The 18469-nt window shown below is 47.3% G+C and overlaps 1 protein-coding gene across 1 annotated transcript in view; it reads left to right on the top strand.

Moving 5' to 3' along the window:
• LOC135881171 (microsomal triglyceride transfer protein-like) overlaps window positions 1-2420 on the top strand; it is a 36515-nt gene extending 34095 nt beyond the window's left edge. Inside the window, exons 17-18 of the mRNA XM_065407719.1 lie at window positions 605-775; window positions 2270-2420. Coding sequence (XP_065263791.1) covers window positions 605-775; window positions 2270-2420 — 322 coding nt within the window. The remainder of the gene's footprint in view (window positions 1-604; window positions 776-2269) is intronic.
• Window positions 2421-18469: the final 16049 nt, after the last annotated feature.

Genomic DNA, 18469 nt, shown 5'->3' with positions numbered 1-18469 from the left:
AGAGCTGCTCCAAACATTAGAACAGACTCAGGGCTGCTCCAACTTAGGCTGACTTGTAACAGCTCCCAAAGGGCTATTTTATATAATTGGCCAAAGATAACTAGAGCCCCATGCTTTCCAGCCATGCCTTGCCCACCAAATACACCAATGCACATCCTATGCTCGGACGGTGAGGGCTTTTTTTGTGGGGGGGAGTGGAGGGAGTTGCATAGAGTCTCCTATTCCTCTATACCAGCTGTGAGAATTACATCTGTTACACGCCCCTTTAAACCTACCCCGTTGAACCTGTATGTTCAAGGATCCCACAAAAAGAAGTTAGCAACTTCTGAAAGATCTGCTTCCCCATGAACAGAAACACCCATCACTTATCATTGTCTTTAGGCTCTCATAACCTGTGCTTGGGATCAGGCTAAAAGCCTCACTTTGATAGGTGGGTTTAATTAACATTTTTCTGCACCTCCCCTTCCTTCGGGATCAGGAAGCACCACACAGCCGCTGACAAATTAAGAAATAATGAAATCATAGAGTGCCAGCATTGCATAGACAGTGCGTTCCCCTGGGAGGCATTGTTCAGTGACAGGATTTATGCTTTCTCCTGTTGCAGGGGTGGACTGGCCATTGATTTCACAGCAGAAATCGATGCCCCTTTCTTTCAAGCCAGTGTGAAAAGCCAGACAGAGGCGGAAGCCTCAATCAATTTTGATACAGCGGTGAGATTTTCTGGGAATCCTGTGCTCATGTGTCTGCAGCTAAGGGAGGAGCAGCTCCCTTACAGGTAAACTGAGGCATTCTAGTCCAAGACTACCAGGGTGTGGATTTCTACTCGGGGTGGGGATTAGGACACGCCTACTGTCCGGGACATTAGTTTGTGACTCCCAGTGGCGGACAAGGTGTGGAGGGAGATCATGCACTACTTCCTCTGCCCTCCTGACACTAGAGCTCAGTTCAGAACCTTAACAACAGTGCTCCCTAACTCCAGCGGTGCTTGGCCTTCCACAATATCATGGGCATCTGAGATAGCCAGGGATACGAAACCTACAGGATACAAGAGGGGAGGCTATTATGAAAGCCAGTTCTCACTCTCCCACTAAGAAGCGAGTTATTTATTGCCCTGTTTCTTGTAGCACGTGGTAAGAGTTTCATTGTCCAGCATTTGACTTAAAGCAGGTTCTGTTGAGTCCCTCCATTTGGAGAGATCAGTAAAAGGTTAAAGGAAGCCTTGGACGATGCTGGAGAGTTAGCCAGCCTAAGGAGTATTAAGACAGCCCTGTGCCCAGAAGAATGCTCGGCCGTCTTTTACAGTATTGTGGCGATAAACCTCTTTTATACTGTAACTGCTGGTCCTAATCCCAATATTGATTTTGCCCCAGACATAACATCACTATTTTATTACGCTGTTACTGATAATGGCTCCTTCTTGACATAAATAAGCGTCAAGCAGTTTGTTGCTGCTGTATGGCATCAGAGGCAGACACCCTGGCACTGTTCCCGTGACTTACTAGCTGACTCAAGCTAACAGGGCTGAGTGTAGCTGTCTGAAATACTTGCAAATAATAGATGGATAGGTTCCCATAGAAAGGCCTTGGGCCTCCTAACCACCCCAAAGATACATCAGGGACATGAAGGGAACTTCACCTACAGGTCAGGCATCAAAAACAGGGAGAGAAAGGAGCCCTTGGGTCCAAGGTCCTTTCCCTTTGAGGAGTGAAACTCTTGAGGAGTTATTCATTTCTCCACAGATCAAATCTCGCTACACAGCTTTTCCTGGAAGTCCAGTCTGCTCCATCTCCTGTTCAGTGTGCTCTGCAGACTGGTGCCGGAAATCAACTCATTCTCTAAGAATCTTCCCCATTTCAGTCAATTGCTGGGAGCGGAGGGATAACTTGAGACAGCAGTGGTTCATCCTCCTACTGAAACATTTAGGCCCCATCCACATTATAGGTGAAACTATCAGCAAAATTACCCTGTCCAGTGTTGCGAAATGTTGGAATTATTTTAAAGTGTGCTAGTTAATCTGTGCTAAAGATTAAACTCACAGCAGCCTCTAGCATGGTTATACAACGTGGATATAATACTGTTTTCAAGGGCAATAAATCCCTATTGACAGAAGTCAAGAAAAACACCTGTCAGAATATGCCATAACATTCCAACAGCTCAGACTTTTAAGGAATGGAACATGCTGATTTGAGGACACAAGTTGGGTCCAATCTTGTCTCATTCTAAAGTCTCCTAACTACTTCGTTGTTGCTCTTGTTGTTCTGCCCCACAGAGAAATCTTTACAATCTCCGAATCTTCACTGAACCAAAGCATCACTGTTCGCAAGGGGAGATGGGGCACTATTGCTGGACGTGAGCTTTCCTTGCACAGGGCCAACTCCGAGATGTGCAAGATCCTGTTGACAGAGGCAAAGGAGCAGTAGAGGAATCAATGTGTGCTGGGTCTGGATTTATCATTCCTCCTTTTTCCTTGGTCCCAAATTCTCAGTGAGCTGCATCCATGAGCCAGACCCAGGACTGATGTGGGCAGCCCAGAGCCCTTTCTAGCTCCCACAAGAGTCTGCTTTTTACTGACTGTAATAAAAACAAGTGTCCCTATTGCAAGAGAACATGTTGAAATCAGGGTGTCAAATGTGGTTGGGACATGAATCCATAGAGTCCATCAAGGAAAGTCCCTTGTAAAGGGCCAGCTCTGAGATGTGCAAGATCCTGTTGGCACAGTAAAAGGAACAGCAGAATTAACATGTTCTGGGTCTGGCCTTGAGAATCCTTAAGACACCAAGAAAGGAGAGAGGTAGAATTTTCATAATCATGTACCCTTCCCTATGATGGTCATTCTCCATATGGGATGGTCCCTTAGGGCACGTCTTCACTACCCACCGGATCGGCGAGTAGCGATCGATCTATCGGGGATCTATTTATCGTGTCTAGTGTAGACGCGATAAAATCGATCCCCGATCGCTCTGCCGTCGACTCCGGAACGCCACCGCAGCGAGAGGCGGAAGCGGAGTCGGTGGGGGAGCGGCAGCAGTCGACTCGCTGCCGCCCTCACAGCCAGGTAAGTCGACCTAAAATACGCAACTTCAGCTACGCTATTCGCGTAGCTGAAGTTGCGTATCTTAGGTCGACCCCCCCCCCCCCCGTAGTGTAGACCTAGCCTTAGAAGCAAAACTGGGCCACCATAAACCTCACAGCTAAGACCCCTTGCTTTGAGAGTCAAAAGGTGAATTTCAGGCAGTCTTAAGAAAGTGTTCTGAGAGAGGATACCCAGAATGGCACGTTAATCACACATTTCTCCCCACTCATCTGAGTAACCACCAGGGGTGAAAGTGAGCCGGTACTGGCCAGTACTCCATACCGGTAAGAACCCGCACCGGTCCATACACAGCCTACATTAAAACGCTCGCAGAGCTTTAATGTCCCTGCCCCTTTTGCCTCCCCTGTCAGGGGCCCTGGCAGTAGGGTCCGTACCGGCAGGGCGGCCGGCGGGGGGGACGACAGCAACGTTAAAGCGCTGCTGAGGCAAAGGACCCTGCAGCGCTTTAACGTCCCTGCCCCTTTTGCCCCCTCCCCCAGCTGCTGACGGGCGGGGGGGGCAAAGGGAGCAGCTGCCCTGGGGCCAGCGATTTAAAAGGGCACTGGGCTCCGGACGTCGCTGCCCCTACTGCAGCAGCAGTGTCCGGCGCTCTGGGCCCTTTAAATCAACACAGGAGCCCCGGGCGGCGTGGGCCAAGGGCTGGCTGGGGGATGTTGACCCCCCCAGCCCCATCCCTTCCACCCGAGGCCCCGCCCCTTCTGGGGGCCAGAGCCACCCCCCCATACTGGTAAGTGTCCTCAGTTACTTTCACCCCTGGTAACCACAATCAAGTGAGCTCTCCCAGAGGGTCTGGTCAGAATTTCCCAGGGCTGAGGAAGTGAATGGAATCCAATGTTGCATGATTTGGTGACTGCGATAGTGTACCATGCATGTGGAAAGGGTAGCTTGATTTTTTGGGGTACTTGATTTTTGAAAAAAAAGCAGTAAGACAAAAAAAGCTGCATAATCTGTCAGCAATTATGTACATTCCGTTTGGTATAATTAAAAGTGTTTGTATCTGAATAGGCTTTCATCTCAGTTCCCTCACAACTTGAGCTTCTTCTGCTTGATCCTCCAGTGAGTTCATGCTCTGTTACCAGGGAAATGACTGATGTCAGAAAACCAGAAAGAGAAGATGATGCTGAAAGTGGCAAATCCTTTGTTTAAATAGGGCAAATTCACCTCTGGCATAACTTCTAATTTTAGGGGTTAGATGGATGAATTTGACCCACACAATTTTCAGTATTAGCAAGAATAATTAAACACATTATGGAAAACTAATGTGAAGGTAAATAGGGTTGTGCTTAAGTAGGGTGTATCTATAATATAAAAATATATAGTATAAAAATTGCCATATATATATATGTGGTAATTTTTCCCTTGGGAAGACTCCTCTTTTAAGGGAATGGAAGTCCACTAGGGATATTACTTCTTATTTCACCAGTACATGAGTGGAACAGTGGAACCACTACTGGGGCACGGGGTCCAGTTCTGGTGTTCACACTTTAAAACAGATGTTGAAAAATTAGAGAGAATTCAAAGAAGAGCGACAAGAACGATTAGAGATCTGGAAAATCTGCCTTACAATGAGCAACTTAAGGTGCTCAGTCTGTTTAGCTTGTAAAAGACCAGGTTGCAACACGATTTGGTCATGGACTATACTTACACAGGGAGAAAATATCAGATAGATGAAGGATCTTGAATTTAGGAGACAACAGCATAACACGATCCAAAGGCTGCAATTGAAGTCAGCAAAGTTCAAACTGGAAATGAGACACAGTTTTTAATAGTAAGAGGCTTTAAACATTAGAACAGATTACTAAAGTATTTGTTAAGTCCCATCACTTGGACGTTTTTCTAAAAGATATGCTCTAGTTCAGCCCACGTTACTGGGTTAAAAGTAGGTATCACAAGTGAAATTCCCTTGCCTGTGTTACCCAGGAGGTCAGATTAGATGATTATAATGGTCCCTTCTGGCTTTGAAATCTATGAATCTATGAAATGGAAAGTTTGGCCAAGATTAATACAACAAAGACATTTCATATAGTTCTCTCTCCCTCTCTTTTCATTATTCAACAAAAATTGAACAGAGCAGTGTGGGGGTGTCTTTCCCAGTATCCTACTCTCCTCCCAGTCTTGTCAGAAGATAGCAGGAGTTAGGGGAAGGACGTGTTTATGTGTATATATATATATTTATATATATATATATATAAGAGATTCATGTCCTCGTGGATAGTTATCTATGGTGCTCCCCCTTCTAGGTCAGGGGTAGGCAACCTATGGCACACGTGCCAAAGGCGGCACACAAGCTGATTTTCAGTGGCACTCACACTGCCCGGGTCCTAGCCACCGGTCCGGGGGCCTCTACATTTTAATTTAATTTTAAATGAAGCTTCTTAAACATTTTAAAAACCTTATTTACTTTACATACAACAATAGTTTAGTTATATATTATAGACTTATAGAAAGAGACCTTCTAAAAACGTTAAAATGTATTACTGGCACGTGAAACCTTAAATTAGAGTGAATAAATGAAGACTCAGCACACCACTTCTGAAAGGTTGCTGACCCCTGTTCTAGGTGATCCTAGGTTTACATAGTAATGGAAAAGCCTTTTGCATCTCTTAGTTTCTTAAAAGTGGTACCACTCTTTTAAATGAAGCACAAGGTGACGACGAGACATTCCTCAATGCTAAAGATATATGAGGCAATATTCAAGTAGCAAAGTGATGGAGAAACTTTCCTTTTCTGTTTATATTTTGGTTATATTTGTGGTAATTAATGTACATTGTAATTTGCTTTTTAGAGTAAACATTGCTTTTTTAAATTTTCAATGATTTTTCTTTTAAGTGACCAACATTATTTAATCAGTTATCATTTTTGTGCTACAAATTGAATATTACTGCAGCAATTGCAGAAGGAAGGGAAATTAACATCAACTAGCAATGCTACTGGATCACTTTCTCATAAGATTTCTTGTGTCCCAGTTTTGCTTCCCACTTACAGTTTTTATATCAGAAAATACTTGGGGATAGGGTGGTTGTGGAGTATGAGAACACTGCAAAAGCTGAGGATTTTGTTGCCTGATAGCATTTCATTCATACTGATTCTCATATTTTTGCTTGGTGGTGTTTTGCTGCTTTTTCTGAGGGAGATACTAATTATGCTAATCATTTGGTTTAGTTTAATAAATGTAATCTATTTTTTTAAAATTTTATTTGACTTTGTTAATTTTTCCTTGCACATGAACAGAACAGGTACATAGGCAGAAATCAACTACTTTGCAACACGTTCCCAGCAGAAGCCAGAGGGAATGGTGTCATTGAAGCCAGCTATATTTAACACTGCTAGGAGCTGGACAGGAGCTTGCTTTACAGCTTCAGTCTCAAGAAGTTCCAGAGGGCTGAAGCTAAATTCTCACAAAACTCCAAAGCCCTGCAGGACCTCTGGTCTCTTCTGCTCTGCCTCTACAGAGCTTAGAGATGCCCTTCAGCCCTGTGAAATTCATAGGCCTAAAGATCCCAGTTATCCAAACCCTCCTATTACTAGGTAATTTGCACTGAACAGGCCCAAGGTCATATAGATTAATTACAATGTAACCTGCTCTCTTGTCTAATTGGCAGAATTACCCCCTGACTGTGGACGGAAGGAACATGCTTCACTTGTTATATTTCTAGACTGTATTCTGGGCTTCAAACTGCTTTCAAATTCAAGTTATCCATCAATAAATTCTATCCCTCTTTGAGCCTCATTTACTTGCTTCTCCATCTTTACTTTTTCCCTGTGGGGTCCTACACTCTCTCATCATCATCAACTTTAATTCCTGCTAGTTTGATTCTCCTATTCCAATGCTGCTTTCCTGTCCTCCCTGTTTGAATTAAAACACCTCAGAGCTTGCTAGTAGTTCTGCTGGCATGTACCATTGTGCTTACCTCCTTCGGTGGAACTGAAGATTAAACTGCTAATGACACAGTCCTGCGGTTAACCCTGCCTGTAACTTATTCCACAAATGGGTTGGCAGCCACAGCATGAGGCCTGAGTGATCTTAATTCATGTCTGAAACCACGTTATTCTGCAAGGTGCCTGGGAAAGACAATTTCAGAATTGAAACCTCCATCAAACCAGAACAGATTAAGCGGTTATACTCCTTCACTACTAGTCCAAACCAATGAACAGAATGGTCTGGTTGCCAGATGTCGAGATGCTACTTGAGTGCATTCCCAGAGTTTCACCTCCTTCCTGGCTTCCTTTAACTTCCCATGTGCTCTCCTAGGATTTACAGAGGTCTTTGCGGCCCAGATGAGGAGCTGTATTACCTGGGGTCAAATAGGAAATTACATACACAGCAGCACATTCTTGGATTAAAAAAATACAATAATTGTATACACTGGGGCTCATAAATTGGAAGAATTTAACTGTGGTTACCCAGAAAAATGTGTCAGTTTTGCCCTAAGGAAATTGAGACCGTTCCTCAGTATCTGCTGTATTCCCTGTTATGAAGCAATCCTTGGCAATGCGTTGTTAAGATTGGAGCTAAATTGCTGTTTAAACATGTATTTTGCATTCTCTATTAATACTTACTTTATGGCACACCTTGACAACTGCAAAACCCGAGGTCAAGCTATTTACTTCTCGGCATCAATTGGCAAGTTTTAAGAATGGCCACTGCCTATTGGAGTATGGCAGGAGGCACTGATTGTCACCAACAGTGCTCTAAGTGGCTGATTGGACCTTAATGGTGATGTTCAGACACAGCTATGCACCACGGTGCACAGCCAAAACTTCAAAAAGAGAAGAACCCCTCTAGCCCTTATGTTACTGATGCTTTTAGAGCCAGGGCAGTCAGAGTAAAGAGCATTCAGATCCTGCCAAGTCCCACTGGCCCCAGCAGCATCTTCACTTTCCCTGCTACTTTGTCTTGCCCTTGTCCTAAGACAGCCACCCCCATAGCAAAGTTAAGGCCTTGACTAGCCACAAACCCATGTAACAGTTTCAAGATGACCACCTCTGGTCACAGAGGTATGTATAACACTGGTAAACCAGTAAAAAGCAACAGAGGGTCCTGTGGCACTTTTAAGACTAACAGAAGTATTGCAGCATAAGCTTTCATGGGTGAATGCCCACTTCATCAGACGCAAGTAATGGAAATTTCCAGAGGCAGGTATAAATCAGTATGGAGATAACGAGGTTAGTTCAATCAGGGAGGGTGAGGTGCTCTGCTAGCAGTTGAGGTGTGAACACCAAGGGAGGAGAAACCGCTTCTGTAGTTGGATAGCCATTCACAGTCTTTGTTTAATCCTGATCTGATGGTGTCAAATTTGCAAATGAACTGGAGCTCAGCAGTTTCTCTTTAGAGTCTGGTCCTGAAGTTTTTTTGCTGTAAGATGGCTACCTTTACATCAGATGCCACAGGACCCTCTGTTGCTTTTTACAGATTCAGACTAACACGGCTACCCCTCTGATACTGGTAAACCAGGTACCAGCTCTTGCCAAGGCTGTAGGTGTCAGCTGAGCACTGACAAATTCATAGCTGGAAACCAGACCAGCTCACCTAAATATTAGTATTGTTCAAGATAGGTGTTAGACTTACAAGAATGTGTTTAGTGTTTAGACTCTATAAAATGCTTGTAAGTTGCTGCATGCATATGCCTTAATTGTAATATCAGTATCCCATGCTATAAGATAATATGTAAGTTTTGCTATATAATTGTGAAAATGCCTTCTCTTAACTTGTGAACCTCAGCAAGAAGAGTGGTTTCTCCTGCCTGTCAAGAAGGACTATCAAGACTAAATGGGCCATGGAGGACAAAACCTTTGTTGATTGCTCCATCCATGAGAAAGTTATGTGCAGGAGTGCTCGCCCCATCGGTTTGAACTCTGGGGAAAGGGCATATAAAGATGCTCAAAAGAGGAAATGGTTATCTCTTGGCTGTTTGGACTCTCACAAGGGCTGGAGCTAAGGAACAAAAGCAGAGAACCCCAGGGTCAACCTGGGTTAGCCCTAAAAGACATTCAGTGGACAGATTACTACATCTCTGTCACCTTTTGGAATCAAAGACTGTACCTCATTTGTGCTTAAATGTTGCTGGCTTTAACCTGTACATAACTCATTTCTTTTTTATAGCTGATAAATCTTTTGATAGTTTATTATAGGATTGGCAACAGCATTGTCTTTGGTGTGAGATCTAAGATATAAATTGATCTGGGGTAAATGACTGGGCTCTTGGGACTGGAAGCAACCTGAATATTTTGTGATTTTTGGTGTAAGTGACCATTGATCACTGAGTCCAGCATGCCTGGGGTTGGGGAGATGTAGGGAAGAGGATTATATCTAAAGTAGCCTAAGATAGTAATTAGGAGGGAGTGAGGGACCTGACATTTCAGTGTGGGATCAGAAGATCTTAATCTAGGTCTGGTTCAAGGATTCTACTTAAAGAAATAGTTGTATTTTTCCCCATAAAAGAGTAGTAAAATTTCTGGCCTTTAAGAAAGATTATCTCCTCAGCCTCCCAGGTGGAGAAACTAACTCTTCATATTTTGTCTGGAGGCATATTTCTAGCTTCTTTGGAAGTTTCTGGAAAGTTTTGAAGTGCAATTCATTAATTTTTGCTACTGATGGCAGTTTTAATCTCCTTTTCACAAGTTAATGAAATCTTAAAGTTTCAAGGTCCATTCCAGAGGTTTTTCAACTCTAGCTGTTCCTTGGTTTGACGTCCTGCTCAGGGCACCCAGAACTGTGATTCACTGTGTCACACCTCTGCCTTAACAAGAGCAAGAGCTTTGCAGCTGCTCAACTATGTGTCGGCTCCCTGACATACCAGCCTGTCTGCCTGGCCAGCAAACTCTTCAAGACTCTGCCAGTCTGAATCTTGCCCTGCAAGGAACAAACAATTCCTGGACGACTCCCTGAAGTGTCCAGTCCCTCTGAGTGGATACTCACAGAAATTATTACAATCGCTGCCTCCAGAGAGACAGAGCCCACACCAGCCTCTTAGGTTAGCTGAAGACTCAGACTTTGCTTTAATACACAGCACTGAGATGGATTTGTAATAGAACAAGTTTATTAAAAAAAGAACAGAGATTTAAGTGACACTAAGCAAGAGAAAGAGAGAGGGGGTCTGAATACAAACAAAACAAAATACACTTTCTAGTGACTAAAACTTAATCTTAGCAAGTTACGATCTTTGCCTATGCAGTTTTCTTACTCACATCAAGTTATCAGCATCTCCAGCCCTCCAGATTGGGGACCCAACAGTCACAGAATCAAAGGGAGCTGCTCTCTTTGTTCCCTAAGGGTATGTCTTCACTACCAGCCAGATCGGCGGGCAGCGATCGATCCAGGGGGATCAATTTATCGCATCTAGTCTAGACGTGAAAAAATCGATCCCCGAGCGCTCTCCCGTCAACTCCTGTACTCCAGCTCGGCGAGAGGCGCGGGCAGAGTCGATGGGGGAGCGGCAGCAGTCAACTCACTGTAGTGAAGACACCGCGGTAAGTAGATCTAAGTACGTCAACTTCAGCTACGTTATTCACGTAGCTGAAGTTGCGTAACTTAGATCGATCCCTCCCCCCAGTGTAGATCAGGCCTAAGTGATGGATAACAAAAATGACTTTTTGCTCCACTTACATTACCCAAAGGCCATTGTCTCTGCCTCAAGAGCCAGAAAGGATTCCTGGGGTGCAGAGTCTTCCCCCACAGTGTGCTCATTAAGGGTATGTCTACAGTTAAAATGCTACAATGTAGCCACTACCTACACCAACGGGAGAGGGTCGCCCATCTGCCTAGATAATCCACCTCCCCGAGAGGCACTAGCTAGGTTGACAGAAGAATTCTTATGTGAACATAGAGCTTTCTATGCCTGGTCAGTATAGCTGTGGCTCTCATGGGGTGTGGATTTTTTATACCCCTGGGATACATAGCTATACCAATATAAGTTCCTAGTGTAGATCGGAACTTAGCTACTGCTCATTAGCTGGATAGCTTTGTTCATCATAAATATAAATGTACTTTCATTGTCCTCTGCCAGTAAATCCACATTCCTTTTTCTAGGGTGGGCTGGGTTTATGCACTGACTCCCAAACATATTTTAAGAACATATTTCCAGCATACACGTATAACTCTTTGTACACAACCCGTACATACATTATGCAATGATTTGGGGGGCTGGCGTGTCACCAGTTTACATATGATACTTTACGTGACAATTTTTAGATACACACTATGATAATAGAGTGTTGGGGGTAATGAGTGTATCAGGCCTGATCTGAGTCACAGTATGGTGGGCCCTCTGGCAGTTGACATTGAGAGGGTCCCAGGGTCATACTTGGAACCAAAAAGTAAAGGGCGGTGATAGATTGGGCCAGGTGGCCTTTTCCTAAAATTGTCAACATGTGTCATTTGTGTTCCTTAAAGGGTCAGCTCATCAAGTGACAATATGTTATAAACCCAATTCCTAGTCATGGTGTGACGAACTGAGACTGTTCTTAAAGTGGTCTGTGAATGCTGACAGGGGAGTGTGGCTAGGATGGTCTGCATTGGGGGATGGGAGAATGACCGAAGGGAAATACCTGAGCCTGTAACATGAGAACCCAGGAGGGGGCTGGGGCGAGGTGACACCTTTGCCCGGGAAACTGAACAAAGGCTGTGGGAGGAGTCGCTGAAGGCAGAGTCTGGGAAGCTGGCTGGTGAGGTGGCTGGCAGGCAGGGAGGGCTCTGACCCCTGGAGGGGGGCTGGGGTGCCCGAGGACCCCAAGATGGACCTAACTGAGGGGTATCCTGTTGTCTGTGCCTGCAAGACCTGTCTCGGACTGTATTCCCGTCGTCTAAATAAACCTTCTGCTTTACTGGCTGGCTGAGAGTCATGGTGAATCGCAGGAAGCCGGGGGTGCAGGGCCCTGAGTCCCCCCTTACTCCGTGACAACTGGTGGCAGCGGCGGGATCTACTGCACCCCGTGGACGGCGCTTCCTGCAGTAAGTGACTGGGGAGAAGTAAAACGAAGGGGGATTGACGGGGACCAGGCGTGCTGAGGAGTCAGAGAGAGACGGTTATCACCCCTGGGAGTGTGTGACCAGCGAGAAGGACTTTTGCAGTAACAGGGTCCCCCGGGGGATCGCAGCGAGTGGTCCCAGGGGCGGAGGAGTCTGCCGCTCAACCCTGGCAGAGAGGTGGTGACCTCGAGAAGGGCTGGCACACTAGGGGTCTCCCTGGAGACTGTGGGGAGCGGTGAGCACACAGGCCTGTGAGTGGCCAGCAGGAAGATGTATGCCAAGCGGCTTAAGAGCGACCTGGTGGAGCTGTGCAAGCAGAGGGGGGTGCGCATTGGGAAGCTCACCAAAGAACAGCTCATTGCCCAGCTGGAGAAGGAAGATCACGCGAATGAACTGATCCCTGTCTCTGAGGGAAGCAGCCTGGCAGATGCAGCGCAGGCCCCAGTGTCTGTCCCATCTGGGAGTGGTCAGCCGGCTGCTGAGGGCTTCCCAAGACCCCTCCTTCCTACGCCTAGGGGAAGGGTGGGGAGGAGCCCAGCAAATACCGAGGGCGCAGGGACCCCCCCGGCCAGCAGGGGATCCTCCCGGCAACGCTCGCCGGCCAGCAGGGGATCCTCCCGGCCACGCGCGCCATCCGTGGAGCGGAATGGGCTGGAATGGGAGATAGAGCTAAAACTGAGAGAGCTGGAGGATCGTGAACACCAGAGACAGCATGAAGAGAAACTGAGGCAGCATGAACGGGAGGAGAATGAGAGACACAGGCAGCATGAAGAGAGACAGAGGCTTCATGAACTGGAGCTGGCGAGGCTGAAGGGCCGCGAGCCCCCGGCTGTGGTGAGCGAGGGGGGACCCAGGACTGCACGGAACTTTGATAAGTGCATCCTGGCCCCACGTAAGGAGGGGGAGGACATGGATGACTTCCTGGATGCCTTTGAGACGGCCTGCGAGCTGCACCAGGTTGATCCTGCAGACAGACTCCGGGTTCTCACCCCCTTACTGGACCCCAAAGCCGTGGCCTTGTACCGCCAACTGGAAGAGGCGGAAAAAGGGGACTATGAACTATTCAAAAAGGCCCTGCTACGTGAGTTTGGGCTGACTTCCGAGATGTACCGGGAAAGGTTCCGGAGTCAGGATAAAACCCCTGAGATCTCATATCTGCAACTAGCCGTCCGCATGGAAGGATACGCCAGCAAGTGGGCTGATGGGGCCCAGACAAAGGAGGACCTGGTTAAACTGCTGGTATTGGAGCAACTGTATGAGCGGTGCCCATCCGACCTGAGGCTGTGGTTGAGGGACAAAAAACCAGAAAACCCGCGACATGCAGGCCGGCTGGCCGATGAGTTTGTGAAGAGCCGGTCAGGGGCTGGCCGGGAGGAGTCCCAAAGGAACAGTCCCACCACAACGCAGAGCGAGAGTCACCATGGGCCATCCCAGCGGGAAAATACGGAGAAACCCCACCAAAGGGGAAGATCCAGCGTCAGGTCCATCCAACCCACTCGAGGGAACCCCTGGGACATGGTCTGCTATCACTGTGACCAAAGAGGTCACATACGGGCCCAGTGCCCCAGGCTCAGGGACAGACTGAGCAGACCAAACCCACAGAGGGTTGACTGGGTAGAGACCCAGCCGGGCGAGAGGCAGCACTCCCAGGGAAGGGGGGCTGGCAGAGTACCACCTGCTAAGGAGGGAGGAGAGCTCCAGGCCTGCTCCTCTGCGGGGCGGGATGCTCCAGACTCAGGGTTTTTGGTTTATACGGTGGGTGCGGGGCGGTCCCTCCGGAAAGAGTACCTCGTTCCCCTGGAGGTGGATGGGAGGAAGGTCGATGGATACTGGGATACGGGCGCAGAGGTGACGCTGGCCCGGCCCGAGGTGGTGGCCCCAGATCAGGTGGTGCCCAACACCTACCTGACCCTGACGGGGGTGGGCGGGACACCAGTCAAAGTGCCCGTGGCGAGGGTACGCCTGAAGTGGGGGGCCAAGGAGGGCCCCAAGGACGTGGGGGTACACCCGTATTTGCCCACTGAGGTGTTGATGGGGGGGGACCTGGAGGACTGGCCAAGCAACCCCCAGAATGCACTGGTTGTGACCCGCAGTCAGAGCCGGCGAGGAGCACTGCGCCCTGACCTTGGGGAGGGTGCCTTGCCCGAGGCGCAGGACCCTAACCTGGTGGGGAGGGAACGCCCAGGGACACGGCTCAGGGAGGCTGCGGCTTCAGACCCAGCCGGCGAGAAAGAGCAGGTGGCCATCCCTGTCCCAGCTGCTGAGTTCCAGGCCGAGGTGCAGAAAGATCCCTCCTTGCGGAAGATAAGGGACCTGGCCGACCTCGGTGCGGTACAGACCATGGGGAGAGGCGGCCGGAAAAGGTTCCTGTGGGAGAAGGGGTTCCTGTACCGAGAATGGGCTCCCCCAGGGAAAATGGAGTCAGGGGGGATCAGGAGGCAGCTGGTGGTACCCCAGAAGTATCGCCGCCAGCTGCTGTACCGGGCCCATGACACCCCCCTCTCAGGGCACCAGGGAACCTGGCGTACCCAGCAGAGGCTGCTACGGAGCTTTTACTGGCCTGGGGTCTTTGTTACTGTCCGGCAGTACTGCCGATCCTGTGACCCCTGTCAGAGGGGGAGGAAGGCCCGGGACAAGGGGAAAACGGCTTTAGGACCCTTGCCCAGCATAGAGGAGCCTTTCCAGAGGGTGGCCAAGGTTAAAAGGGGGGCTCTGAACCAAGAGAGCCCGAAGCACAGACCTCCAGACGGGAGCGCTGGGAGAAGACCCCAGCCCAGTTGGAACCCCAGGGGTATTGGGGTGGGAAAAGGGCACAGGCCGCATAACCCTTCCCACATGCGAACTGCGAATGCCCTCGAGCACCCCCGACCTAAGGGGGGGCGTGAAACTGGAGGGGCCTGGTGTAATTCTCACCAAGGAATGGGAGGGATGCGGGGGCATCCATGGGAACGGGGGTAGGTTCGAACTTCCCCGGGTCACTGGCTAAAGTGACCCCGCTCAGTTCGGTCTCGGAGGGGGGAGAGATGTGACGAACTGAGACTGTTCTTAAAGTGGTCTGTGAATGCTGACAGGGGAGTGTGGCTAGGATGGTCTGCATTGGGGGATGGGAGAATGACCGAAGGGAAATACCTGAGCCTGTAACATGAGAACCCAGGGGCTGGGGCGAGGTGACACCTTTGCCCGGGAAACTGAACAAAGGCTGTGGGAGGGGTCACTGAAGGCAGAGTCTGGGAAGCTGGCTGGTGAGGTGGCTGGCAGGCAGGGAGGGCTCTGACCCCTGGAGGGGGGCTGGGGTGCCCGAGGACCCCAAGATGGACCTAACTGAGGGGTATCCTGTTGTCTGTGCCTGCAAGACCTGTCTCGGACTGTATTCCCGTCGTCTAAATAAACCTTCTGCTTTACTGGCTGGCTGAGAGTCATGGTGAATCGCAGGAAGCCGGGGGTGCAGGGCCCTGAGTCCCCCCTTACTCCGTGACACATGGGTCTTCCAGTGTCATATAACTTCTGTTCTTTTCACAATAAAAGAAATTGATGAAAGTACTGCTCTCAATCCTCAATTGTTCTACTGGTTTTTTATATGTTACATTTGAATTCAATAAATGGATCACTTCTTCCATGCTGCTTTTTCAACTAGAGGGGCCAATGGCCTGACCATGCAAAATAAAATGCACAAGAGGAAATACCATAAAATAACTTAGTGCACCCAATACCAAGTGATCATATCCTTTGGTATTAGAGCAGGAGGCATACACAGAGTTTGGCACTTCCACTAACTACTCTAAGAGCAGTAGCAAAAATTTAACCCATGTTAGGCTGCACTCCAATAAAGTGTCTGTGCTCCACTTTTATAAGTGCATTAACTTTTCCTTGTGGGGAGGTTATGGAAAACTGGATTCACCAACAAGACTGCCAATGTCATGGAAAGTTCCAAAGAAAACTCTAGAGGATCAGAAACCACTGAGTATGCATGCTCCCATCACCAGTAAAAGTTAGTTACGTTGTGTGGTATACTGCAAATGGATAGACTGATACTAACATGTAAAAAGGTCATTAATTAGAACCCTGCAATATTAATTAAACAAGGGAGGGAGGTACCAAGAAGAAATGGAGAAACCAAAGGAATCCACATCTACCTTTCCATTAAATGAATGACATTTTTAATGGGCAACTTTAATTACCGACTTGTTGGTGTGAAGAATTAGCAGCAGTGATTCTAGTTTTAAATCTTGATATGCTATTCACACACTTTTGCACTCAGCGTTGGCAACTGTCTTTCCTCAGGAGACCTAGGATAGTTCATGAGAAAATGTCCTCCCCAGGCTGAGAAATGACTTGCACTAAATTGATCTGCACAATTAGAACTGATGGTCCCATTCATTTCAGTGCAAGGTTATTTCATAAAGAAAGATTTAGCACTGAAAATTAGGAGAGATTTCAAGTGTGCAGGATTCCATCCCTAGCCTGGTGCTACGTGCCAGCAATCATCTATCTAACTGGGATTTTGTGAGGTCATATTAAAGGATGAAGCCTGTCACATAATAGCACCTTACCAGAAGATTGTTTCAAACCTTGCATTGCTTTTTGTAAACTAGACTGACATCTGGAAGCAATTTTTCCAAACATCTCTCCAAGAGTCACTTCATATATTGTAGCTCAGACACCTCCAGTGGCTATTTAAATGTATGCCAGGGAAGTCCAGGTTTCCCAGGTAATGGATAGTAGGCAATGAGGAAAGTCTTCTAACTCATATATATACACACCTATGCATACCACACAAGTAGCCCATTGCAATACTCATATTAGAGATGTGACTAAAGAACTCTGGCAAAGAAGGCTTCCACTACTTCTTCACACAATAATGAAGCGGTGTAGAGGAAGCAGCACCTTCTCTTCTTCATTGCAAGTGCTGCATTTAAAAGCACTGACCCAGTACAGTGGGAAGTGGTATGAGTTCTTGCAGCACCGGAGAGGTCACAGGATGTTCTGTGCTCTTCCTCTCTTGGCTACAGTGAAAAGAAACTTTGAAACGTGGGTGAGACTAGATTGTGCCCCTGCAATGTGCCAGCCAGCACTGCTAAACTGATGCAGAGGGTCGATAACCTGTGTCATGTACAGGTCTGGTGCAAGTTGCTTCCTCCTAGACCAAATCGGGAAATCAGGGACCAGAGTGTAACTCTGAGTTCCTTACTCAGGGCTTGTGGTATAACCACAGTCTAGCTCTTGGTTAGTCAGCAGGAGTTCTCTTGGAAGTACAGTGAAAATGCTCCCTACTGCCTCTTCCCCAGCTACTTTCAGCATAGGAAGCAAAGGGGCAAGTTCAGAACCCCATGTGATAGTACATTACTACTAGCCCTCCATTGCTGGCTAAACGAAGTAATATTTTAAGAACACCGTGTAAAGAGCAAGACAACAGATGGGTTCCATCCATCAAGACTGGTGATAAAAAGCTATCTGAATGCCTATTAGCTTCCTGCAGAGACTAACACAGAAATGTATGTGCAAAAGTGACAGGAATGAGTATAAGAAGATACAGTGTTATATGAAGGACATTGCTACTGTGGGGAGGAATCCAGGTACTGGAATACAATTCCAGTACTCTGAGTCCAGGACTGGAATACAAGGTCCATTATAGATCGACATTGACATGGAGGGATAAAGTTGAGATGTGAGGATGGGAAGCTTGTACGTCATCTGTCGCATGGTGTAGCCATTTGTATCCATTCCACATTTGCAGGAGTACTAGAATTCATCCCTTCCCAAGTGGTTGATATAATAGCCTTGGTTTAGCATCCTTTGGGGACTGGGACGTAAATGCTCTCCTGCTAACTTCATGTGGAATAAGGAAAGGGGCACTAACAAGATCAAGACCTTTCCTAGTGATTGGGTGTTTTTCTGCAGCACCTTATGAGAATGGGTCAGGTATTACAGAGCTGCTGACATCCCATGGGAATCTTTGGAAAACATTCTGTTTAGAACCAGTTCTGCTTCTAAATAATATTTTGGCATTTTTCATTTGTTCCTTATTACTAGGGACTATTGCATGAAAACAGGTTCTTTGTTTCATAGCAGCTCATCTTTATATGATACTTACTCCCCTTCCTGAAGTCAGAATGCTGTGTTTATGGTATCACAAAGCCAGCAACAGAAAGGATCAGTGCTGCCTTTTTAATTCTGAACCTCAGAAAATCTCCAAGCCCCCGGGAAAGCAACAAAATAAAAAGGAAGTTTGGATCAGTCCCCTCTCAGCCACTTAACTTAGCACTGACCACAAAAATAGTGTGGTATAAAATCAGCACTCCATAGGGATCTAGATCATAGGACAGATTTTCAGCCACCCTCCAAAACTGTCTGCAAAAATTTGCAAATTTGCTCAGACATGTCAAGTTACATGCACTAATCTGGATTTG

This window comes from Emys orbicularis, chromosome 7 (genome assembly GCF_028017835.1).
Source record: "Emys orbicularis isolate rEmyOrb1 chromosome 7, rEmyOrb1.hap1, whole genome shotgun sequence".
Classification (NCBI taxonomy): Eukaryota; Metazoa; Chordata; order Testudines; family Emydidae; genus Emys; species Emys orbicularis.
This window is presented reverse-complemented; position numbering and strand designations above follow the sequence as displayed.